This window comes from Lepidochelys kempii, chromosome 1 (genome assembly GCF_965140265.1).
Source record: "Lepidochelys kempii isolate rLepKem1 chromosome 1, rLepKem1.hap2, whole genome shotgun sequence".
Lineage (NCBI taxonomy): Eukaryota > Metazoa > Chordata > Testudines > Cheloniidae > Lepidochelys > Lepidochelys kempii.
The window spans coordinates 280,125,108-280,150,999 of record NC_133256.1 but is presented as its reverse complement, the minus strand read 5'-3'; the positions used below and the strand labels follow the sequence as shown (position 1 = coordinate 280,150,999).

Here is a 25,892-nt window from a genome sequence, read left to right as displayed (position 1 = left end):
ATTCTTCGTTAAACAGACACAGATGAATCTTAAATGCTTCAGCAGATTCTATCATGGAGCTTTCGGCTGAGAATTCTGTTACTGCATTAACATAAAACATTATATTAATTGAGATATTCACATTGAATATGACAGTAAGCATATACTACCTGGAAAGGAAAGCAGAGAACAATGTCCTATATTCAACTGTTTCAAAGCATTCTCTGGGTGCAGCTTGACTTGGAATTTCCATCTTCTGCTTTCCCTCCAGCTTATAGTTTCCATGTACTGAAATTTGGTAAAAGTGAAATAAAAATGTATTGGGTCTCTATATGATTTCAAAATATTCCTTCAGAACACACTTGCTTTCTGTCACTGATAGCATGATTAATTGAAAGCACCTTAACAAGAACAGACTTCTATTTTTAAAGGAGAGAAAGGACAACTATATGAAAAATAAAGGACAAAACTTATTTTTAAGGGACATCATCTCATGACACTTTGTGTGCTTATGATATATGATTAGTACCACACTCACACATTTATATCACAGTGTGTCTTTGGCGTGATGGTTGCTGAAATATGGAACAAAGTGCATCCCATGTTAGCTTGATACATGACATGGGATGTGAGGCCTCAGTCTCTGAGCCAAAACCCAGTAAAGTCAGCGTTCTATCATAGATGTCATCACTGAGATTCAAATATTTTTAAGGAGCCTCAATATGACCTCTAATTTTGTTTCTGGAGAACTATATGATATTGCTTGCACAAAATTAGAGCAGTTCCCAGAGCACTTTACAATATTGTCCAAATTTTACATGCAGAGAAACTAAGGCAGTGTGCTAAAGTCCCAAATTTTCACCCTTTTTGTCTGATTTAATAGATTCATAGATTTAAGGTCCAAAGGGGCCACTTTGACCATCTAGGCTAACCTTCTGTATAAAACAGGCCACGGGACTTCCCTGAATTAATTCCTATTTGAACTAGAAGCATATCTTTTATAAAATAAATCCAATTCTGATTTTAAAATTGCCAGTCATGGAGAATCCATCATAACCCTTGGTAAGATGTTCCAGTGATAAATTGTCCTCACTGTTAAAAATGTGTGCCTTATTTCCAGTCTAAATTTATCTTGTTTCAACTTACTGCCATTCGATCTAGTTATACCTTTGTCTGTTGGCTTGACGAGCCCATTATTAAATATTTGTTTCCCCATGTAGGTACTTATAAACAGTGATCAAATCAGCCCTTAATCTTCTCTTTGTTTAGCCAAATAGATTGAGCTTGTTCAGTTTCCCACTGTAAGACATGTTTTCCAATTTTTTACTCATTCTCATGGCTCTTCTCCGAACACTGTCCGATACATGAACATCCTTCTTGAATTGTGGACATCAGAAAAGGACAAAGTTTACCAGTAGTGGTCACACCAGTTCTAAATATAGAGGTAATATAACCTCCCTCCTTCTACTTGATATTCTCCTGTATATGTGTCCAAGGATTGCATTAGCCCTTTCAGCCACTGCCTTGTACTGGTATCTCATATTCAGATGATTTTCCACTGTGGCCCCCAAGTCTTTTTCAGAGTCACTGCTTCCTGTGATAGGGCCCACCATCCTATAAATATGACCAGAATTCTTTGTTCCTAGATGTATAACTTTACATTTGGTCATATTAAAACACAGATTGCTTGTTTGTGCTCAACTCATGAAATGATCCGGATCACTCTGTGAAGTGAGATGTCCTCTTTCTTATTTACCACTCCCCCAATCTATGTGTCATCTGCAAACTTTATCAGTGGTAATTTTATGGGTTTTTTTGCAGGTCATTGATAAACATATTTAATAACATAAGGCCAAAACCTGTCTGCGAGGGACTCCACCAGAAACACACCCGCTCGATGGTGATGATGATTCCTCTTTTACCATTACATTTTGAGACCTGTCAGTTATAAAACCATTTAATGTGAGCCATGTTAATGTCATGTTGTTGTGATATGTTGGCTGGAACCAGGAAATGTTGATGGGCAGAAAAAATGAGAAAACAACAGTAAGTGAAAAAGGTAACTAAACCCCAAAGCAAGTGGAGTGCATATCCTCTTCTTCAAGCTTTGAGTGAAATTTTAGGATTTTTCTTATTTTATTTGACGTGATTTGCTTATCCCTTGCTACAATTTCTTAGTTTAGGAGAATTTTCATGCTTGAGTTGTTTGGGATTTTAGTCAATGTCCTCAAAAGATGCCAGGCAATAGCACAGCTTAGTCCTGCTCCACCATACCTCCAAGTCCAATTTCTGAATTACAAATCATATAATTCGGCTGTTTTACAAAATAGGTCCTTTTTACAATGGTATAATAGCACATAATACAAGAACATATGCTATGTATGTGGTTTAGATTAGAGTTACAAGGGAGATCAAATCAGCTTTCTGATTAGAAAATAGTTGGAACCTTAAATATGGAGAGGCTATCACCAGTTCATAATAACCTAAAGACCTGTCTACCTGAGACACTGCTTCTCTCCATGTGATGAACTGCCAGAGCTGTGGTCAGAGTTGGTGCTTGAGCAAGTTTCCTCTCTTTATGTATTGGGACTGCTGGCATGGTGTTCCAGACTCTAGAACGTGCTCTCTCCCTTGAGCTGAAATAGCTCAAACATGATGACATTCCAGGCACACTGCAAAAGCTGTCAAAGTTTCACAATTTTCAGACCAAACCAGTTTTTCAAGTCTCAGAGATTGGGGGCAAAAAAAAAAAAAAGACTTTATATTGGACACGGTTTCAGCTTTATTTACTACTGCCTAGTAAATAAGTTTCACCATAAAACCTTCTAGGCTCAGTGCTGTATGGCACTGCTGTGGCTTATATGATGTTAGTGCCCTCTATACCTAGTCATAGGCTGATTGAGGCAGAGTGGCTGGTTCCGTCTGAATAGCAAGGAAATTGAAGAATAGCAAGGAAATTGAAGAGTGGAGGGTGTTTTTAATTTGCAAATCACTTCACAATCTCTAGTCTCATTTGAGTTTGTGGATTATTTTACTCCACTTATTTTTACATGCATCAGAAATATTTTGTGACCCAAAGGAAAGCCTATGTAAATGCAGCTCTGTTTACCCTTTGCATGAGTCTTAACTCTGCCTGTTGTGGATTTATTAAAGAGAATATAAGAGACTAGATATGGAACTTATCCCAGCCATGACAGGACACAGATGTTTCAGAGATTTGAACAAGAGAGTAATGCAAGGTTAGAATAAATGCTGTAAAGACCAATTAGATTATTTAATTCATTCCCAAAAGGGATAATCACCGATTTTATTAGCAAAAGATTTATCTACTCTGGTCCTTCCCATTCTTGCATTAATGTTGGAGCTCTAAGCATGTTATGGACTGGCCCTATGGATGGTCAGAATGTATGGCGGCACATATGTAGTGACAGGAGGGGAGCAGGAGCTCCAGCAGGGCAGCCAGAGCCAACCATGGCTACTGCCTCAGGGAAGCCCGTAGTGTCGGCGCAAGAAGGAGAAGGGCATCCCATGCTCCAGTTGCCCCATCCCGGAGGCATGAAGTAAGAACTCCAGCAGAGCAGCCTGAACCAGCCTTGGCTTCCTCACAGGAGGACACCTAGAGAGCTACTGCCTGTGCCTTTTGCTGCACACCTCCTCCTCTGGGCTGGCAATGGCAACACTGCTCCTTCCCAGATCACCTTCTTCTCCCTGCCCTCCCAGCTCTGTTTCCCAGTCTGTGGGGGAGGAGATCTATTTGGCAGTGCAGAGCACAGAACTAACACTAACTCCCTCAGCACTAATAATGGACATTTTTTATAATGAAAGAATATCACACACATGTGTGCATGTGCGTGTGTGCTTCAGTTTCATCCCATTCCTTTCAATCCCATTATTTTCTTGTCACTCTACTACCCCTGGTTTGGTTCTGTTGTGTCATTTTCCCCCTTGTTGTTACAGGCCCAGATTTTTGCAGGTATTTAAGCATTGCCTCTCTCAGTGTTGCAGTGCCTAATAGATTTAGGAGCCTAAATTTCCTTTTCAAAAGGGGATTTGGCACTTAAGAGCCTAAATCCCATTGAGTGCCAATGGAATACAGGCTCCTATGTGCCTAAATCCCTTTTGAAAATGAAATTTAGGCTCCTAAACCAGTTAGGTATTGCAACAGTGAGCCCTACCACACCTGAACAGCCATAAAAATCTGGGTCCTAATGCCTTAGGGAAGGCTCTATCATGGTTAATTTGTGGTTACTTTATGCTACAATATGCAATGCAGCTGGTGTGCTTCTCCATCAACCACTATGCCCACTCCAGGCTCTTCCCCTGCCCTGGAGACTGAGCAGTATCCCTTGTGGCACCACCTATGCCCTGCAGGAAACCCAAGGCATCCACATTGTAGTGAAATGCACTGTGAGGATGCAGCTGAATCAGATTTCAATCCATGTTTTATATGAATACAAACATACATGGTAAATAGTGCATTCTCTGTTTTAAATGATTGTTGGAAGGTAATTTGAAGGCCTAATATTTACAAGGAATGCTGAACCTGACCTGAGATCTAAAGACCAAATCTGGTATATTTAAAATGAGAAATCTCCAGGACTAAAATTGTTCTAGGAATCTCTGTATGTGATAACTAGTGTTGCCTCCTGTTACTTCTGAAGGCTCAGTGCTATTATTAATAGTCTCGTGGTGTCATCACTGCCATAAAACAGGTCTGCAGAGCAGCACGTGTCTGCTTGATTGTTTTGCAGCTACTATATGATTATCTAGCTCCTTCCTGTGGCACTTCGCAGCTACTGCATGGGACCTATAATACGTTACCTGCAGTGAGCTAGTAAAAACAATGATTTGATCAATCTATTAAAAAAGTTAATCCATCTCGCTGCAATGAATGAACATATTGTTAGGTTATATAGGAAAAGGGGTGTTGTTATTTTTGGGGGTGGTGTTTTTTTATGTTTACCAGATACAAATCCCTACACACACACACAATCTGCCAGTTTTGTTGTCTTTCATCTGACTGAGGGGTAAAGCTTGGAAAGTCTTTGATACCAATATATTGTATATTGGTCTCTAGCACTTGTGGTCAGCTAAAGGTGAGCCAGGATTTGGTATGAAATGTGAAGAAAGGGAAAGCAGTAAGTCACCCCAAAAGTTACTGGAATGATTGGATTCACAGACTGAAATTGTACCTGGAAATGTATATCAGCCCAAGAAGGGTTAGATACATATTCCAGAGACTGCCAATGGCTGCTTTACGGAGAGTTGCTGCTGCTTTTTTGCTTAACTGTGATTGGTGAAGTTCCAGTTAATTAAATTGTATTTTTTAACTGAGGATCATTGAAGGTTGTTAATGAATCCACACTCCTACTTACAAGGTAGAACCAAAAGTTAAAGATCCTGATGTTTCAATTATTTTGCTCTTTAGATAGTTTCTATTCATTAACAAGTAATTGTCCTCATTTGCTCAACTGGGATTCAAAAACCTGAATTACAGGTTATAATTTACTGAATATTTTGTTAAATGAAAAGCATTGGCTTCCATTTTGCCTATAATTTAAATCACTCTGTTTTCATTTTCTGGATTTATAGCTGAATCATCCTAATAGTTTCCCCTCTCACGCAATTCACATAATGTCCCAAAGAACTTTTTGTTTTCTCAATGATCATATGGAAAGCCAGATGGAGAGATGGAAGAGAAAGCAATATTTAAAAATAACATGTTTACTGCATGCAGCTTTTGCTGCCTGCAATAGACAGGATGCTGCCATACACCTGGGATGCATTTGATTTACAGCATTTTACAGTATTGATTTTCAGCACAGCAGGAGCCTTCCTTCCATTCTGTTGAGGTTGAGCTCAGTCTTCTAATATTTTTTAATTCTAATTAAATTTGATATTCCAGTTTTTGTATCTGAAAGTTTCTTTCTTTAAAGAGAAAAATAAACTATTGCAGACACACGCTAATTTTAGCTTTAACAATTAGCTGAAGTAAAAACTTGGCACTGTTAGCTTAGTACAAGGATTAAGTAATTTAGTAGGTTGATGTGCGTAACTATTCTACTTAAACTGTAACTGTTGGAAGACCAAACAATATATGGATTGTGTCTGAGATCAGAGGTTTTGACTCCTAGGTCACTGATTCAAATCCAGTTGATACTGGCAGAGACTCAGGGCCTGGTTCTCTGGTGCCCTCCAGTGTGACACAAAGGGGCTGTAAAGGCTTTAGATCAGCTTACTGGAGAATTCCTCTGAGTAGGGAGTAACCTGTACAGCGGTCTATACAACACCCTCACAGCCCCTGACAGAGGGAGCATGGCCAGAACACCACTGCAACCCAACTGTTCTTGACTATTGTAATAGGCCCTTGTGGGCAGCCAGGCATAATTTAGGGCATCTGTGAGGCTGCTCTTGCTTATTCTGAGTGTTGGGCAGGGCACTGGATGGCACCTGAATTTGATGAGGCACTAAGGTAATATAAAGCTACCTTTGCCCTCGGTGATGTTTTGGGGACCACCCAGACCAGTAAGGGGATCTGTCACCACCTGCCCTTTAACTTCAGGGGCATTTGTGCTGTGCAACTATGCTTCAATTCCCTGATGCCAATAGCCTACCCACAAGCATTAGGTCTGATCCTGGCTCTCACCAGCCCCGTTAGAGTGACACCAATAGCTCTTCCAGTCCTGCGTCTCCCCAAACACATTCTCCCTCTGAATTCTTAATTACCAGACACTCAGACCATTCTCCTCTGGTCAGCCCTGAAGGCATGAAACCAGACCCCCAGATACCAGCTTACACTGGCACATACGCTTCACACAGTTTGCACACCAGAGGCTGGCTTGGATGCAGATAAATAAAACAAGTGTATTTAATAGAACAACAGATTCAGAGATGAAATCCTAAGGGAAAGTAAACACATACAAGTCACACAGAAAAGAAATGTAATGATGCAACCTCAGGCTTTACACTTTCCTATTAGATACAATCGCTTTTCTAATACAAGTACCTGTTGCCTTAAAACACTTTCCCCCTAGCTATAGGAGTGATCCAGTGTTCAGAGACCGTCTCCTTCCTAGAGGCGGGCCCTCAGGTTCTGGATAAAAAACCTCAGTTCCAAGCCTGCTTTCAAAGGCCTTTTCCTCCGCGCCCCCCTCATTCCACAGTGACTCATGGTTAATTAGAGGAGAAAATTCCCTCCAGATTTAATGTTTGCAGCCTGGATGTTCTTTTCAATTTTGAGTTGTCTCACTGTCTTTCCAATAACTCTAATGGTCCACCATGGTCCTTTCCTTGGCTGGGCAATGAATAGTTACTTGTAGCTGGTTTCATGAAAACAAATGGTGTGGGAGGAGCCCCTCCCTGCCTGATTGTTCACCTGCTCTGAGGTGTAACTGAATTTTATGAGCACAGTTTTCTATATACACAAATATATAAATGCATAACCATGGTCTATATACATGGCCACCAAGTTCAGAACATTACAAGCTTTCATAAGAGACCTTACTAGACATATTTTATAGTACAATGACACAGTATGCAATCAGTTGGTTGAACTGCTTATTTCGAGAGTTTAAAACTTTTGCTCTCCTCTTGGGGTGTCTGGACCCTGATTGTCTCCCCCACTCTATTTTTTCACCAAAGAGTGCAGAATCAGGCCCCAAAAGTCGTTTCTTATTGAAAGTCTTGTCTGACCCAGCTAAAATAACTTGCTGGTCTCAGTCATGTTCCTAACACAGAAGTGCCCACTGCACAAGACGCAGCACTACAAACATTGCTAAAATTGTTGGCTGCTCCAATAGACAGCCTAAGTATTCGATGGACACAAAGACTGAACGGCTCTGTTCAGTCTTTCCATAGATGTCCTTTCTAAGTCAAGGCACATTGATAGGCCAGAACTTGCTGCTGGCCATGCCGTATTCTGTGGGTAAATATAGGCAGCTAGGAAACAGGCTGTTAAAAATAGCGTAGTACAGATGCTTTGTGTAGGCGGGGGGACAGCGGTGGTAGGGAAGGATATGGTGGGCATTGAGACAGTTCTCTCATGCTGTTCAAAATGCAGCTATTTTTTATAGCAGCTGCTAAATGCTGTATATCTGGATGTGGGGAGTGGGTGGCAGTTACTGATCAGGTATCAGAGAAACATAGTGCTCCAGACAGTTGCCCAGTTTATATATTGCCTCTTTAAATAAGTTTGAAAATACTTGTAAGGCCCAGGCATGGAAAAATGCAATAAAAGGTTTTTAAAAATATGACTTCACTTGAGTTGCATTTAACTAGTTCTGTGAAGCTAAAGTAAATAAGAAGGGGGTATGCGTGCTATAAAAGCAGTGGAATTACAGTTTACCCCACTGCCCCTTTCTACCTTACATATTAAAAATTTGTGTCTAGACCTTTGTGAGTGGGACTTCACGGGGTTGTGGAGAGGGCAATAATTAACCAGAGTCAATGACAGAATGCCAGGTTGGTATATATTTTGGCAGCTAGAGAAGGTGTCTGTTTCTTCAGACTCCTATAGACTACCAACTTCAATGACTGGAGAAGGTGTCTAATATCTCCTTGCTGTTTATAACAGTTGGCTACAGCTCTTTTTTCACTGAGCAACATCGGCATAATGGCGTGACAGTACAATAGACTAACTTTTGTAAGGAAGGATGTCTTCTCAATAGTAAACACTTTTTAAAAGATCCCTTTTGAAATCTGAAAGCTTCTATTCTGTAGAAAGCAAGCAAAAATTACAGATGGATCCTCAAACCACAGGATACGGATTTTACCACCGTTTGTTTATAAGACTGTCTAATATATGAGCATTTAGACAAAGTGATTAAAGCACCGAATTGGGAATTAGTATATCTGGTTATGTTCCCAGCTCTGCTCAGCCTCGAGTGATTCACTTAAATCACTCTGTGTCTCAGTTTCCCCACCCCTAAAAAGAGATTCATTATGTTTAACTATCTCACAAGGATATCAAGGCTAAATTTATTAATGCCTGTAAAGCACACTGAGATCCTCGCATGGTGGGTGCTACAGAAGTGCAGTGTATTACTACTTCATTTTGGCTGACAACAGATGTGAAATCAATTTGACATTTGACATTTCCCCTGTATTCCACAGGATATGCACAACTTTCAGCAACCCAGATTAATTAATTAATTAATTAAATGGGAGTGGGTATGCTGTAGAACCAGTGATTTATGATTAAACCACCCCCTCCCAGAAAGAAAGGAAACAGCATATCAGAATTTCCCATTTTCACTTCCTTAAACTGCAGTATTCTAAAGCACTTTGTTTCACTACAGATTCTGCCAAGTGCATCTACTGTATTCCTCACAGCAATGTGTGAAGTATCAAAATGAAGTTCGCAACTATATTTGGGTATCAAAGATTGTTTAATTTCCCCTGCTCTTGAGTGATAGAATGACAAGCAGTTCAAGAATGCTAGGGGAAACCAATGTAACTTGAGAAGGCCTGTGCCCTAGTTCAAATTGCTCTATTTCAGCATTGCAAGTAGTTAAATCATCACAGACACTGGGACCACACAGATACAGAATTTGTTCTTTTCTGTTATCGTGTTGTTGAGACTGGCCCTCTATGGCACAGATAACATAGACTCCCTGTTTACATTGTTAACTGTTCAAGCCTAATGTTGAAGTTGAATAGTCTTTTGTCAGACGTGTATGTAAAGAACAGTGGCAAGAGAGGAAACTCATTGTCAAGGAAATGAGTAAGTCGGTAGTTCATTCCAACAAGCAGTAATAAGACTGCATTAGTAAAGTAAGTGATGGCTCTGGGAGGAAGCGTAGCAGTGACTCACTCTGGTGTTTGTGTGGGGTTTTTTTCTTAGACTTGCACTGTGTTTAAAGCAGCATGTCCATCAGTTTAAAGACTTCTAGGAGAAAAAGATTTTTGTAAACATAATTGAACAAATAATGCAAGCTGACATGGTCTAGTGCCAGATTCTGCAAGATGGTAAGCATCCTGTGACACTTTTTGGGGTCACATGAGGTGTCCAGGGTGAATTAGCACCATGTGACCACTGTGAGACGGAGCCCTGTCGGGGCCCACAAGGGGACATGCTCCCCAGTCACTGGCTGCTGGCTCACTCTGCTTCGGGCTCCACGTGCCCTGCTCTTTCCTCCTGCAGGCTAGTGATTTACATCCCAATTTGTTATACTCGAGTGCCAGTCCCTTATCTTCTGGAAACCTGCAATGTGCATCGCTCCGCTGCCTCCATGGAAGCAGAGCACCCAATTCACTGCTTTCACCTCACTTCAACAGTCTCCTTAGCACTTAGGTGTGTCTGTAACAAAACCAGATTGACGTTTATTTAACAGCGTTTGAGATAGAAATTCAAATAAAAGCAAATGAAAGGATTTGGAAACATAAAGTTACAGGTAAAAAAACCCCATAAAATTCAATCAATAGCCTATAGACATTAACAAGTTACTTTCCTGTCTGATAGGGTATTTCTCACCCAATGGACAATTCTTGCAGTGCCTGCCAAGTTTAGAAAGCTGGGATCCACCTTTTTCCTCTGTGATGGATAACAACTTGTGCTTTTTCTTCTACTCTGATACAGTTGCAGGCTATTGTCTCTGAACCCAGGGGCTCCCCTATTCAGAGAGCTCTCCAGGGGCTTGTTAGTTTTTGTAAATGCTCGGTTCCACATGGTCTAGACAGCAAGCAAAGTGCTGTCTCTGCAAATGTCCAATTGTTCTCCATGTTGATTGAGTTAGCCTTGAGACCCCGCCTTGCCTCAGGTGAGAAGTCTCATGTCTATTGTTTTACAATTTAATAATCTACATGGGTGGTTCTCAAACTTTTTTTTTCACGGACCACTTGAAAATTGCTGAGGGTCTCGGCGGACCACTTAATGATCTTTCCAAATGTTGTTTGCACTGTTAGCTAACTATTGTAAAGCACTTTGGATAAAAGCACAATACAAAAAAAACCCTTAATTATAATTAATGTTTTTTGTTCTACAAATAAAAGCACACAATTCATATTTTAATATCAATAGTCTTATCTTTCTAATGCAATGGATGTGTCCTCTCTCCCCCACCACAGCAGTCCCCAATCTGGGGCTGAGAAGGGGGTCACTCCCTCTCTCCCCCACTGCAGCAGCCCCCGAGCTGGGGCTAGGAAGGAGGAGGGTCTCTCTCCCGCCACAGCAGCCACAGAGCTGAGACTGGGAAGGGTGGCTGTTTCTCCCCTGCAGCCACAACCCTGGAGCTGGGGAAAGTCACCTCTTTGTCTGGCCGCCACAGCCCTGCACATCCCCAATTCCCCCCACCCCCTCTTCTCAGCCCACTACACCCTGCCACCCAACCCCTATTCCCCCTGAGGCCACCACCTCACCTTACATGTGTGTCTTCTCCAGGATCCAGGCACCTAATTAGTGGAGCCACGTCTAAACGTCTCCACTAATTAGGTGGGTGGCCCTTCATTCTCTCGTATGCGGCAAGTGCACACCTTAGAGGGAACTCTCCGCGGACCTCCTGAATGAAGCTCTGCGGACCACAGTTTGAGAACCTCTGATCTACATTTTACATGGCTCTTAAGTTATTTCCCATACAAGTATCTCACAATAACCATGACAATCAGCTAGTTCTTAGTTTTTGGCAGAAAATACACATGACCTCTTTGGTTCAATATTGAGAAGATGGTTGGACGCAAGGAAAATATACTTGCCTGGATACGTCTGTGTCACAGTCCTCAGCTCCCACTTGAAGGTGCTCATCATGTCACACTATTGGGGTCCTAATAAAAAGCAGATGGAACTGTTGACTTGTATCATCGTCTTTGTGTGTCTTCTCCATCCTGCATATGCTGGATGTGAGAGTTTTCTATCAAAGGGTGTGGGGGCATTTTGTGTTTACACTCAAGGAATCTTTTTAAAGATAGATAATTATCAGCCCCTCAGGTATTCTGATAATCATGAACTATAAAGTCCTGCATCTCTATTTCACATGCCATTTTCTTCAGAGAGTTTGGTGTAAAAGAAACAGCACATCAGCATGATAACATTCTTACAGTTCCATATATCTGACATACATGCTTCTCATTTTTTACAACTAACTTGTGAACAGTTGGATCCCTGAAAGAATGGACTGAATGAGATGTGCATTCTCTAATGGGGGCTGTGGGAGAGGGAGGAGGGCAAGGCAGATAACAGGGTGGTGATCCCTGCAGAAGAAGAGGAAATGAAACCGTACATTCCACTCCAGCTGTTTGATATTTTATTTATATCAACAACATTTTAACCTTTTCATTCTTGGACCATTTTGTAGGTGAAGGATCTCCTGGGTGCTTCATTGCTGAGGTGTGGTCCACTGACATTGCTTTGAAAAATTCTGATTTATATGATAAATATCTTTCAATATCGGTGTCTTTGTAACTTTTTCTTTGAAGTTGTTAAAATATTGAAAAAAGGGAAAGTGTTGGGGTGTTTTGCTTGTTTGCAGGATGCTGTCTGTTCTTTGGATATTAGATAGAAAACAGCTGCTGTTTAGTGAGAGGGATCGTTTGAGTTGTTGTCAGAATTGGGATTGGCATAGCTGATTATGTCTGGGTGTGCAGCATGAAGAAGGAAATGCTTGACAAAGTTGTTTTTTTTTTAAATTTGTAATATGAAACTAACCCAATGTAATTGGGTCAGATGTTAAATTACATGTGGTTTAGTGGGCCAATTTCTTTGGAGTAGAGAAAATAGTTCAGATTATAGTATACTATAGTAATAGTTCAGAGAATGGCTCTCTTCAGTTCTTTCAGGTAATATCTCTCAAAGTTGAAATCCTGGTGGTAGAGAATGCATGATGCTGTACATTTGACATACAGGTTTTATTATCATGAATTCATGGTGTTCCACATAAGCTGTAATGCAATCTTTAGAGCACTCCTTATAACCATGCTTTCTGTATAGGCCACACATGCTAAAGAAACACTACTTTAGAAATGTTTTAGAGGAGGGGTTCTTAAACTTCTTTTCATTGTGACCCCCCTCTGACAAAAAAATTACTACATTACCCGGGGGCGGGGAAGGGGGGGCAGGCGGGCAAAGCCAGAGCCTCACCACCCAGGGCTGAGGTTTAGGCTTTGGGCCTTGGGCGGTGGGGCTCAGACTTCGGTCCTGGGCTCCAGCAAGTCTAACGCCAGCCCTGTGAACGCCATTACAATGGGGTTGCAACCCACTTTGGGTTCCCAACCCACAGTTTGAGAACTACTGTTTTAGAGAGATTAAAAACATTTTAATGGGGCTGCTTTTCATCTCCCTCCTCTCCTAAGACAGGTGAATGGGCATCACAACTGTGGATGAAATCAGAGTTAACAAATGCAAGGTGCTGTACAAAGCAGTTTTCTGGGTAAAGAGGGGAAATCTAGCATGGCCACTCTTACAGAAGTGCTCTTTGGGAATGGGAGAAAGCAAGACCCTCTTTCATTTCCAGAATGTAATGCAGAGAAATTTTTTTAAGTTCTACAGTGGTCAAGATAACCAGTTATTGACATATCCTCATTAGATCAAGCAAGTTATCCTGTAATTTATGACATTCCTTATTGCCAAGTGGAGAGGGAGCCTTTTAATGAAGTGCTCAGGAACTTACAGAACTTACATGGGACCAAAGTTCCCAGGAACTTTGAAACTCTCTCTCTCTAAGTGCAATACTTTATGGTGAGGTGCAGTAATTGTATCATGATGGAGAACAGATGCTGATCTTGTGGTTAAGGTACAGAACTGAGATCCAGCCCCGGATTCTCTTCCTGTGTCAGCCACAGATTTCCTGTGTAATGTGAGCAAGCTGTTAACTGCTTTGTGCCTTTGTTTTTAATCTGTAAAATGGGGATAGTACTGTTTCCCTACCTCCCCAGAATTCTGTGTGGTTAAATAAATGCCTGCTTATAAATTGAGTTGAGATCCTTGGATGGAAGAAGATGTCAAGTGCAACACATTGTTTTCTGTGTTTTCTTCCAATGGTAATATCACTGTTTATGGACATACTGTAAAAAGTCCTTGTGTATAGTACATAGTGAAGGTGAGAATTACCGCAAAGTCTACGATGTCTCTTGCCAGCAGAGGATCCTATTGCAGTAGTAAGTTATTACACTTTTCCTTAGGCCAGCGGTGGAGAGCAGCGGGGATCAACGCAGCCCATGAGGTAGGGCAATGTTGGCTGAGAAAAGGCTGGTGGGCATGGATTTGGCACTGCTGCACAGCACTCCTTTTGAGCTTGCAGTGGTAGCCACAGCTGCCCCTTCCTGCCAGGAACCCCAGGGGAAAGACTCCTAGTATTTTCTGAGATGCCGTGATCCTTGCTGGCACATGGAGGTGTAATTTCCACCTCCCTTTCAACAGGCGACTCTGATCCCTCTATGTGTGTACACTGTACATCAGGGGTCTCCAACCTTTTTACACACAAAATCACTTTTTGAATGTAAGGGCAACCCAGGCTCGGCCCTGCCCCTTTCCCTGGGGCCCCGCCCCTTCCCTGAGGTCCTGCCCCACTCACTCCATTCCCCCCTCCCTCCGTCACTCGCTCTCCCCCCACCCTCACTCACTTTCACTGAGTCAGGGGGTTGGAGTGTGGGAGAGGGTGCAGGCTCTGGGCTGGGACCGAGGGGTTTGGAGTGTGGAAGGGGGCTCCGGGCTGGGGCAAGGGGTTGGGGTGCAAGAGAGGGTGCGGTCTCTGAGAGGGAGTTTGGGTGCAGGCGGGGGCTTCAGGATGGGGCAGAGTGTAGGGGGCAGGAGGAGATTCAGGGTGCAAGAGGGGATGCGGTTTCTGGGAGGGAGTTTGGGTGCAGGAGGGGGTTCAGGGTGCAAGAGGGGGTATGGAGTGCTGGCTCTGGGAGGGGGCTTCAGGTTGGGAGTTGGGGTGCAGGAGGGGTGTGGGCTTCCGCTGGGCAGCACTTACCTCTGGCAGCTCCCGAGGGTGGTGCAGTGGGGCTAAGGCAGGCTCCTTGCCTGCCCCGGCCCCACACCATTCCCAGAAGCAGCCATCACACCTCTTGCAGCCCTTGGGGGGGGGCACATAGCTCTGTGTGCTTCCCCTCTCTGCAGGCACAGCCCCTGCAGCTCCCATTGGCTGCAGTTTCCCATTCCTGGCCAATGGGAGCTGTGGGGACAGTGCTTGCAGGCAGGAGTAGCGCATGGAGACCCCTGCCTCCTCCCCGCCCCCCAGGGGCCTCAGGGGCATGCTGGCCGCTTCTGGGAGCAGTACGGGACCAAGGCAGGCAAGGAGCCTGCCTTAGCCCTGCTGTGCCACTGGGCTTTTAGCGGCTGGAGATCACGATCAACTGTCAGAGGCTCCAGGATCAACCAGTCGATCACGATCTACCGGTTGGTGACCACTGCTGTACACGTTGCTGGGCACTCTGTTTCAGTGTCTATCCGCACACTTTCTGTACAATTATTCTCACTCCCTTTGCTCTGTTCTGGGATGCCCTTCAGCTAGCATTTTTTAACCTTGTGTCGATAAATGTTGTTTCTGTGCTGTCAAGTTGCTGAATAAGATGGGCGAGTCAAACTCACCCCACCCCTAATTTTCATGCAGAATGGACACAACATACTTCCAGACTATATGCTGTAATTCCAGTGACATGACTACTGTACATTTGTTGCTCTCACTCTCTTCTGTGTACATTACAGCAGGCTTAACTATAGGCAACAGAGCAAATGAACTGTCGCAGAACAGCAGGAAGTTGTGAATATTTGCATAAAATGAAGCAGAAGCATTTCAAATACAGTATCATGAGCATCAAACCCAGTGAACCATTACACACACAAATTTCTGTTACCATTTCCTTTAAAATCAAATATTTTAAATTGTTTGAAGTGTGTGTGTGTGTGTAAATTTAGAGAGATGGAACTGGAGGGTGGTGGGGTTGTGGTGGAAGTGATTGATCTGTGACAGCAGTTTCCTTGATAGTCATAAGGGGAATTTTTTTCTTGGTCACACTGAGTTTGAACACTCATGAAACAAACTGAATCATTTCAAGTTTAAAATAAGAGACAAAATGGCAAGAGGAGGGGAGGACTGTGTTTTTTAAAATAATGTTAAGACAGTTTCCTTTAGTGCTGACTTCTTAAAGTGGAATGTGATGCAGATTAGTTCTCATATGTAAGCCAACATTTGTCTTAACAGTTTTTATTGTCTTCTTTCTCTTTTCCCCTCTCTCCCTCCTTCCTTCTCCTCTGCTCTGCAGATTTACACTGACTGGGCTAACCACTACCTAGCAAAATCTGGCCACAAGCGGCTGATCAAGGATTTGCAACAGGACATTGCAGATGGAGTTCTGCTAGCAGAAATCATCCAGATCATTGGTAAGACCTGTGCTCAGAGAAGCAGCATGAGCTGACTCCTTGCATGAGGTGGGGGGAGGGATATATAACTTAAGTTGGATGTATTTAACAATCGGATGAACCCAAATAATACATCCTGACTTGGTCCATATATCTCTGAAATGTATGTGTTTTTAACTTGTCTTAATATTTGTGTGTGTGTGTGTGTGTGTGTACTATACTTTAAATGGCCCAAACTGTTTCTTATACACTTTGAATTGTCAGAAATGAATGCTGCATTAAAGCATATGTTTCCCATGTGTGCATTTTGTTAATTGGCGTGGCTCATGCTTTCTGGGATGCCTTGAAACTGTATCCTGACCCTGCAAAGACAATTTTGGAAGATTTCATGTCAGCAGTCATTTGGCAGGGGCTGAAGAATTAGCAGCAACCTCCTTCACACTTCCCTTTTGCATGATTTGTGCATGTGGAAGAAACTGCTGCTAACAAGAGTGTTGTTACTGTAGGGCTGTACTGTACTTGGAAGGGAGCTCTGTGTCAACAAACCCCTGCATATTTTATTGCTTTGCGTTTTCTATTCTTCTTCTGTTGTTTTTCTCCTCCCCCCCCCCATTTATTCTTGTGGGTTTTTTTCACGTTATTGTTTTTCTTTAGCCAATGAAAAGGTTGAAGATATCAATGGCTGTCCCAGGAGCCAGTCTCAAATGGTAAGAATAACATATATTCTTAGTAAATATTAGAATCTCTTCTCTTTGTTAAGATGCTTTTTAATGATTATTTATTTTGTTTAACTGTGGAATACTCAAACCCATGTTTACTATAAACTACTAATTCTCTTTTAATCTTCCTGATACCTTTATGCATATGTTTGGTGCTTGTCAATTCACTTTGGTACAAACTAGCTCAGGGTCTTGAGTTAGCTGAGCAACAAAATTTCGTGAGTCCCAGTTAACATAGTGAACTGCTGTAACAAACCTGATATTCTCCTGAATATCCAGATAATTTCATTTAACTTCAGTTTGAAAGGCAATAAACCCAAGAACAAATTTTAAGGGGAACCTTTGTGTCTGGACAGCTGGTTTGAAATACAGGCCTTGCCAACTTATTTTTGAATATAAATAGCCTTCTGGCTTACCCACTCTGAAGTCCATTTAAACACACTGACTCCAATATTTTCAGAAATATGCATGTTGGGCATATAGCTCTCTGAGCTATAACTGGCTGCCAGCTAAAGGCAGGTTAATACTCTCTGGCAGCTAGCCTTAATTGACTGTGATTCAGATGGAAGCTTGTTCATTTTTTGCTGTCTTGATTGGTTAGTAAACTCCAGGCTTAATACAAGAGAACTTCATTAGCAGGTTGTGGAAATGACAGGTACAAAATCTGATTTTCAGTTACATCACCTCTCATCTGTGGCAATCATTTGATATCAACACTGCACTGTCTTTGAACTGCTCCACTAGACCAATTCCAAGGAATTGTAGCTGCTTCTTCACGTTCAAATAATATGTGAATAATTTACACACGTTCGCTGCTGGCAAAGCTTTGGGAGTGAGAAGATTTGGGTACGTCTTTTGGTGAGGTTGCAGTACTAGCAAACTACTGAAACTGGACAAGAAAGTGGAAATTGGAGATTATCAAGAGTGTTTACATTTAGTCACCTATTTTTAGGCAAGGTTTTTTTTTTTTTTTTGTAAACTGGAAAAAGAATAAGGAGAGATTTTTAGGTAAAATGAAACTAAGTAATGATGTGGTTGTTTTTTAAACTTTGACAGAAACCAAAATCATTAACAGTATCATCTAGTGTTATCTCTGCTTTCTAACTTTGTATAACAACACACACACACACACACACACACAGAGTTATTATTATTCATTGCTTGTATTACAGCAAAAAGTAGAGGTACCAGCTGAGACTGGAGCCCCATTGTGCTAGGCACTATGCAGGCGAGTCGTAAAAGTCAATCACTGTCCTGATGAGCCAAGACACATGTTCAGGGCAGGAGGAAAAACAAAACTGTGGAGAAGTAAAGACTTGCCCAAGGTCACACGGGGGCTGGGAATTGAACTCTGTGTGCTAGGCCATGCTGGCTCCCTTGTTAGCGTTTTAATAGCATTTTAGACCTGTAGATCTTAAAGCAGCCCACCAGGGTTGGGAAGCATCATTTTCTTCAGTTTTGCAGATGGGAAAATGGAGGTTGTGAGATGTTAAGAGGTTTGCCCAACGGAATACAGTAATGGGAGAGCTGGTAAGAGCTCCTGAGTCTCCTGAGTACTTGTAGCTTGTACTGTGCCCTAGCTACTGAATCTAGCTGCTTCCTTTTCCATAGCTGTTTGCCATATGCTTGCTTTCCTGGCATCACTTTGCTGTTTCTTTTACTTCATAGGATGATCACTGTTTGCCTTTGCTTTCTCCCCTCCTACACCCCAGTAAACTTGTAACTCTCCCAGTGGGGTAGCTCTCCACTTTTCTCCTTAATTTGCTTAATAATTCATATTGCTAGATTCATAGGTTCCCAGGCCAGAAGGAACCATTGTGATCATCTAGTCTGAGTGCCTGTATAATACAGGCCATAGAACTCCCCCCAAATGTGCTACGATTGCATTCTCTTTCTATGACATTTTCAATAAAAGTGCCCCAGGACAAAGTGTTCTGACTGAAAATGTAAAATAAAACAATAAAAATAAAACAATAAAAGTGGAATGTGATGTAAAATAAAACAATAAAAGTCAAGTACGTAAATGCCGATGCATGGATCGACAGTGGCTGCTTTGTGCTTCTTCTTTGGCACCACAGAGTAGCTAGAAACCTAGTAGTTTTGTCCACTTAATGTTCCTCCTGTGCAGAGGGAATCTTTGTGTGCTGTAGTGGCCCAGTGTCTCATCCCACTCCTGGTTGCAGTCAAAAGCTCATGGGCAGGACATACTTATGCCTCAGGACTTCACAGCGCTGGAAAAGTCCATTGGGGACATTGGCAGCCTTCAGGAATAAAGCTATCTGTGCTCCGCCTCTAGCTTATGTGAAGAACGAGGGCATTTACCTGGGTGTCCTGCTGCTGAAAACGTAACTTATCCTGCCACGACCGAAAAAACACAGCAGGCAATGGATGTGGTTTAATTAGGCTGCAACTTTATTCGTGTAAAATATCTGGGAGTACCCGGCAATAAATTGTAAAGTGCAGGTCATCATCATTTCCTTAATCATTTGAATATAATCCCCATTGAAATTCCAGCTATACCATGGCTGGGAACCTGACACCTCTCCTTGTATGGGGTGAAAGGGAGCTGTAAAAGAAGGGGAGCATCAGCTGATGCTCCCCACTGGTCCACATGTGGGAACCCCAAACCCTACTACTTCATCTCCCTTAACAGAGGCTAGGAAAAGGAGGGAAGTTGGCTCCCTGCTGTATGAGACATAGGACCCCCAGCTCCCTTAATCAGCTCCCTTAAGGGATGCTTTCCTTCAAATCTTTCATCAATCAATTCTATCTGATAACCATATCCCTTCCATAGTGAGTACCTGCACTGGACATCCGCCACAAGTTTTGCATACTAAATTGTGACTTTATAACCTTAACCCCACTGCTCCACCCCACCACGTCCCAGACTCACTGTGGGGAAGGCAAAACCCCTCACCCTGCCTCAACCAATCTGGAAGTGAGGGAAAAATTTTTTCCCAGCCCCCAAAGAAAAGTGCAACTAGCAAAATGCTTGCAGTGGATCATGAGGAAACCTGGTCCTTTTGCCAAGTTTGTGGGTGGTGTCAGCCCAATACCAGTTAAAAAGGGCTTCTCCAGGGCTGCATGGGGTATAAATACCACCCCACCTCTTGTCAGCAAGAAGGGCAGCACAGTGACTTGCTCCTGACCTGGCCACTAACTGCTTCCAGCTCTTCCTGTCTGTCCCTGTAAACTTTCCCCCAACCCTTGCCCCCCATTGTAGGGGGAATCTCTTAAAGGGGCCATGCCCCTTTTATTTCAGACAGGTGGACAAAGCACACTGTATGGAAAGCTGTAGTGAGCGCATTCTCTCTATAGATAATCCAGTCATATTGCCAGCACTGATTCATAATTAACCAACAACAAACAAAATACCTTCTTAGTGCTCTCTCTGACTCTTGTCTGTTTCGGAGATGACTTTTAAGACACCTTAGTTGGTAATTCACCCACAATTTTAGTTCCTAAAAATCTAGTTTTTAATTATTTCCTTGCAGTGATCTACCCAAATACTTCCTTTTCAGTGTCTACAGTTCATTCTCATGTTGGCAATGTGCACATAGTAAGCCTGTGGCCAGTGGGGCACCCCTAAATCTTTCAATTCTTCTACCTGAACAATGGCACTAAATTTTTATCAGACTTTGATGATGCCTTCAAAACAGTCACTAATATAATCAAAGTCTTCTTCACAAAAGTCCCAGGAGCACATTCACATTGAGGGTGACAAATGTTCATTGCTGAATACACAAAAATTGCTGGGAGAAACAAAGAACACTAATCCAAACCACAAAGCTACTAAAAGCGTTCTAGAAAAACAGGGCCTCCATACCAGAGTCACATACGTAATGATCACCACAAACTTCAGGGCTCACGGATGCTGTCAATTGACAAGTGGGAACTAAACTAGGACACCTTTGTTCAGCCATCCACCAAGGGGTTTTCTCTTTCATCTAGATTTATCTACCAGATTTAGAACAACAGGAGATACCAGAATTTTGCACTTAAGAATGGCACTTGCCCTTCTCCTTCCTTGAATGAACAGAATGGTATGCCTATCCCTGTCCAAAAGAGGGAGCAGTTTTTTCTCAAATTAGGAACATTGGGTTTGGCTTTAAAGCACTGGTGAATCCCTGCTATTGGAGACATGATGGCTAGACATTGCAAAGTAAAGTTGTATATCAAAATCCACCAAGCCACTTGATGCTTTTTGCCAATTTGGCCAAGAATCTGCACTTAGAATTGTTCTTTAGAAATCAATGTTTTCCCCTTTTTTAATCCATATTCATGAAAGTGACTGTACAGAGAATATTTTCCTTCATATAACAGGGATTATATACTTTGTGAAAATTGTTTGTTTGTAAAGAACATTTTAGTTTTGTGTGAAATGCTTCAAATCTAGAAACACTTGATGGTTCGAGTATGGTCCCTAGAGTTCCACATGAAACTCTGTGGATCTCATTGAATGGACACTAGCAAGGCTGGTATGCCTGAAGCTAGATCTACCATCGTTGTTTTTATTTGCAAGTGTGCCTGCCTTTAAAAAGGATGGTGACATATTGGAAAGGTTTCATAAAAGAGCTGCAAGAATTACTTGAGGTCTGGAAAACAAGCCTTATATTAAGAGACTAAAGAAGCTCAATCTATTTAGCTGATCAAAGAGAACATTAAAAGGTAACTTGATCATGGTCTGTAAGTATCTAAATAAGAAACTATTTCTGATAATGGAGGATTTCTAATCTACAGGCTAAGCATAACAATAGACACAGTTTGGAAGTTGAAGCTAGAAAAATTCAGACTGGAAATAAGGTGCAAATGGTTAACAATGAGAGTAATTAACCACTGGAACAATTTGTAAGGATATGGTGGCTTCACCATCAGTTCAAGTCTTTAAGTCAAGAGTGGATGTATTTCTAAATTATATGTTCTAGATCCAACAGAAGCTATGGATTTGATTCAGGAAGTACTAAGTGAAATTCTATGGCCTGTGTCATGCAGGAAGTCAGACTAGATGATCATAATGGTCCCTTTTTAACTTAAAAGTCTTTGACTATATGAAAGGAGAAAGGAAGGGATGGGCGTAGAAAGCTTGGATTGCCTTCCTTATGGTGAATTTAGCAACTAAAACCTATGAGTTGTGTCCAAACCCAGTGATACCCTCCACTCTGAGAAATAAAAATTATAGATGAGGAAACTTTTTTTTTTCTTTCTGGGGGAGAGGACTCAACAAATATTCTATATTTTCCTCATCGAATTTACAGGCAAAATTCAACCTCCAAATTGTATTGCCTGTGCCCCTGCCCAGTGAAGGAAAACAGAATCTGCACAGAGAGGAATGGATAGCATGACACCCATATACTGCCATCATGCACACACTGGTGTGAAATGCTGAGAAGCTGGGAACCTCTCTGTGTTTCAACCTTTGGTTTTGAGGAGTCGATACTAAATAAAGTATTATGGTTTATTTTTAAAAATATGAGGAATTTGGATTAAGGATACCAAAGGTCAAATCTGTAAATATTGCAGTGAAATCAGTTATATACATTCTGGATATCATATTGATGTTTACACATCCGAGTAGTTCCAAGCCAGTTTTTCCATTAAAGTGTGTTATACTCTGAAATGGTTTATATTCTGAAATCAGATTACAATAGAATATATGTATTACAATAGAATATATATACAATGGAATATATATATATATATATATATATATATATATATATATATATATATATATATATATATATATATATATATATATATAAGAAATATAGGAGTGGGAACTTCCTCCCTAAATACCATTACTACACATTCAGTCTGGGAATTTGAAAGCCAACTTGAGTTCCTTCCTTCTTATGCCTGAGGCCTCCTCTACAGGCCAATTTCTGACCTCAGTTGTACTTGTGCAACCTCCTTGCCTTCTAATTTGCCCCCGGTGTTTCTTGACTAACCCCATGCTTTCACTGGATTTGCGCAGATGTACACAATTGGCTGTAATTGGAATTTAGTAGAAGTATGCAATAAATTCTAGAATCCATCTCTCTCTCTCTCTCTCCGCTGTGCTGGCTCTGCAGTGCTAACACAAGTGAAAAAAGCAGTAGAAATGTGTTTTAGTCACTGCTGTAAGGAAGCATGATTCTGGGTACACAAAAGATACAGATCCACCAAGCAAAATGGTGCCATTTTTAATGCAGTCACTTTCAGAAGACCTACTCTTCAAGGCCCAGATATTATCATTGAAGTTTTATGAGTGTCCATTTTGGAAAGCAAAACAAGGCAATCTGTTTTCCCATAGCAGGGCAAAGACCACTGGGCTGAATGGGTCTCTTGTAAGTTTTTAAAATAACTTTGAAATCTTTACTGTTTGAGATGCATCTAGATAGAGGCACATGAAAAGGGATCACTCACAAGTTCTCTCAGAAAGGCCACAATATCAGTATTGTTCAAACAGCAGGGCAGTTTCTCCTATCTATCCTGCATACTTATATGACTTCCGTCATTGCAATGTCTGAGTATGCACTTCTTTCCACTTATTAAAAGCCAACATCTCTTCTAAATAGTGACTTCTACACTATAGCTATAGAACTGGCTAGGAGCATAGAGTCCAGAATTGTATGCGCTGAAACCAATATGATTTTGTCTATGGACGTGTACAGCTATAAACTAAGAAGGGCATTGCATTTACTAGGGAAGGTAAGAAGGTGTGGAAGCTATATGTGTTGGTCTCACTTGGTTGCAGGGGCATGCACAGGAATTTAAATTTCACTGCTTTTGGGGGGGCATGTTCTGTGCCCGCACCATGGCCCCAGGGCCAGAGGAGCTGTCAGCTCCCACGGCAACTCCAGGGCTGGAAGAGAATGATTTCCCCACTGCAACCCCCCGGGGCTGGAGGAACTCTTTGCCCCTGTCAATTATTGAGAGGCTTTCCCCCCGCCCCCTTGTGCATGCCCCAGCTTGGCAGGAAAAGGCTTTTGATCGTCTATAGTCAGGATACTGGAAAACTGAGTGTCCACTCTGTACAATGGGGCAGAAATTAAAACAGTTTCATTAGCCTCTATGGTATTTTCCTTTACAAGGGAAATCTGTCAGGGATATATATTGTCATCCAGTTTATTTATTGGAAAAATTGGCTAACAAAACTGGGGAATTAGAGGGAGTTAGAATTGGGGCTGAAAGAAGCCTTTTGTCTCTCTTATAGCTGAAACTGTTATGTACCTAAATCAGGCTGAATTGCTCCACTAAACCCATCAGTGCATTTACCAATTTGGCCAAGAATCTAAACTCAGAGTTGCTTGGCAAAAATCACTGTTGTCTCCTTTTAATGATCAAGTCACCAAGGATATGCTTAGTGGGCTGTAGAAAAATTAAAATAGTTACATGTGTAGTTTGTCCACAAAGAAACAGAACTGATTCCATTAAATACCAATTATATACTTAGAATAATATAATACGGACTTAGTATAGTAATTCACCAATGCTATTGAAATACTTAAAGTCCTCTATATGTACCATTTTCACAATGTGTATGTGTGAATATTTTACAAAATATTGTTATTTTAAAAGAATGTTTACATTCTAAAGTCAAAGGTCAGGAAATGCCACAATTCAGGGTGTCCAAATAACCTTACATGCCCCCATTATGTGTATTTGCACTGTGATACAATCTTAATTTATGTGATCACGTACTATTTTTCCACATGATCTTTACCTGATTCAGTGCACAGAATGAGAAGCTTTTCAATATTGGCAAAAGCCTCCATTAATTTGGGTGCCAGTTTGAGACACTTGGGCCTGATTTTCCAGAGTACTTAGCATGTGTATAGAATTTTATATGAGTTCAAAGCACAGCTCTCACTTGCTTCAGTTGCAGTTGTGAGTGCTCATCACTTAAGCAAATCTGGACCTAAACATCTCATGTTGGGCATTCAGAAAATGAGGAACAATTATTGGCCACCTGTGAAAAGTTTGGGTTAAAGGACTTGACCAGCATCAGACTGGGGGAGGGGGGGACACTCAGAGGCAGAGATAGAATCTAGTACTCCAGGGCAGTTTTCCCATTTAGAGACCCCCTCTTCCAGATCAATTTCTTTGTCAGAATCCCTCTCCCATTTTTTTCATGTCAGTCTTTTTCTTCTCTACATCTTTTTCAATCAAAATTGTATATATCTTAGAAATTAAACCTTCTGTTCTGCTTGCTCCTGGGTCAATTCCTCAGATGTGGTTAAAGGTCTTAAATACTGTATCGTAAAGCATATGCACAAGGAAGCAAAATTCAAATGGCATAGGCAATGTTAAGTCTGGCATTTCTTAAGTTCTTAGTGCTTGACTTAGTAACCTTAACATTCTCTTAATGTAGTTTTTGTGTGTTTAAAAAAGAAGATGACATTCCACCATGTGGAACCATATTGGTGCCCACAGGGTTCATCAGCAAGGTAGGAACCTTAAGAGCCACAGCACACACCTCTAACAGGGTAACTGGTATTCTCTATGTGGACCAGCCACTAGAAGGGGGGTATATGTGAGACAGATACCTGCTTGCCAATGGGTTTCACAGATACGTGCTTACAACAGAGAAATGTTATGAATCAAAATATGAGTTCTCTACCAGATTCTGGGGGGTCATCTGGTTATATAGGCTTCTTTCCCTGGACACCAGCAGCAGTAGCATTGAGCGCACAGGAAGGACTAGTTCCCTGCTCTCAATTCTAGAATTCTCCAGCTATGAGGAAGAGCCATTGCAGGCTAGAGCATGCTTAGTGCTGACAGATTGTTCAGAGAATTTAGCTGCCAGCCTCTGACAAGTATCTACTGCACTTGTACAAACTGATTTTCAAAGTCATATAACCCGACCAAATTTTGGTGGCTTTTAATGGGGACAGCAAAAAACAACTCTCTAATCCTAGGTT

The 25,892-nt window shown here is 41.7% G+C and overlaps 1 protein-coding gene across 4 annotated transcripts in view; it reads left to right on the top strand.

Moving 5' to 3' along the window:
- NAV3 (neuron navigator 3) overlaps positions 1 to 25,892 on the top strand; it is a 415,305-nt gene that overhangs the window by 97,286 nt on the left and 292,127 nt on the right. For all 4 annotated transcript variants that reach the window (XM_073327696.1, XM_073327697.1, XM_073327695.1 and 1 more), the window contains exons 2-3: positions 16,174 to 16,291; positions 16,925 to 16,977. In XM_073327696.1, the coding sequence (XP_073183797.1) occupies positions 16,174 to 16,291; positions 16,925 to 16,977 (171 nt within the window). The remainder of the gene's footprint in view (positions 1 to 16,173; positions 16,292 to 16,924; positions 16,978 to 25,892) is intronic.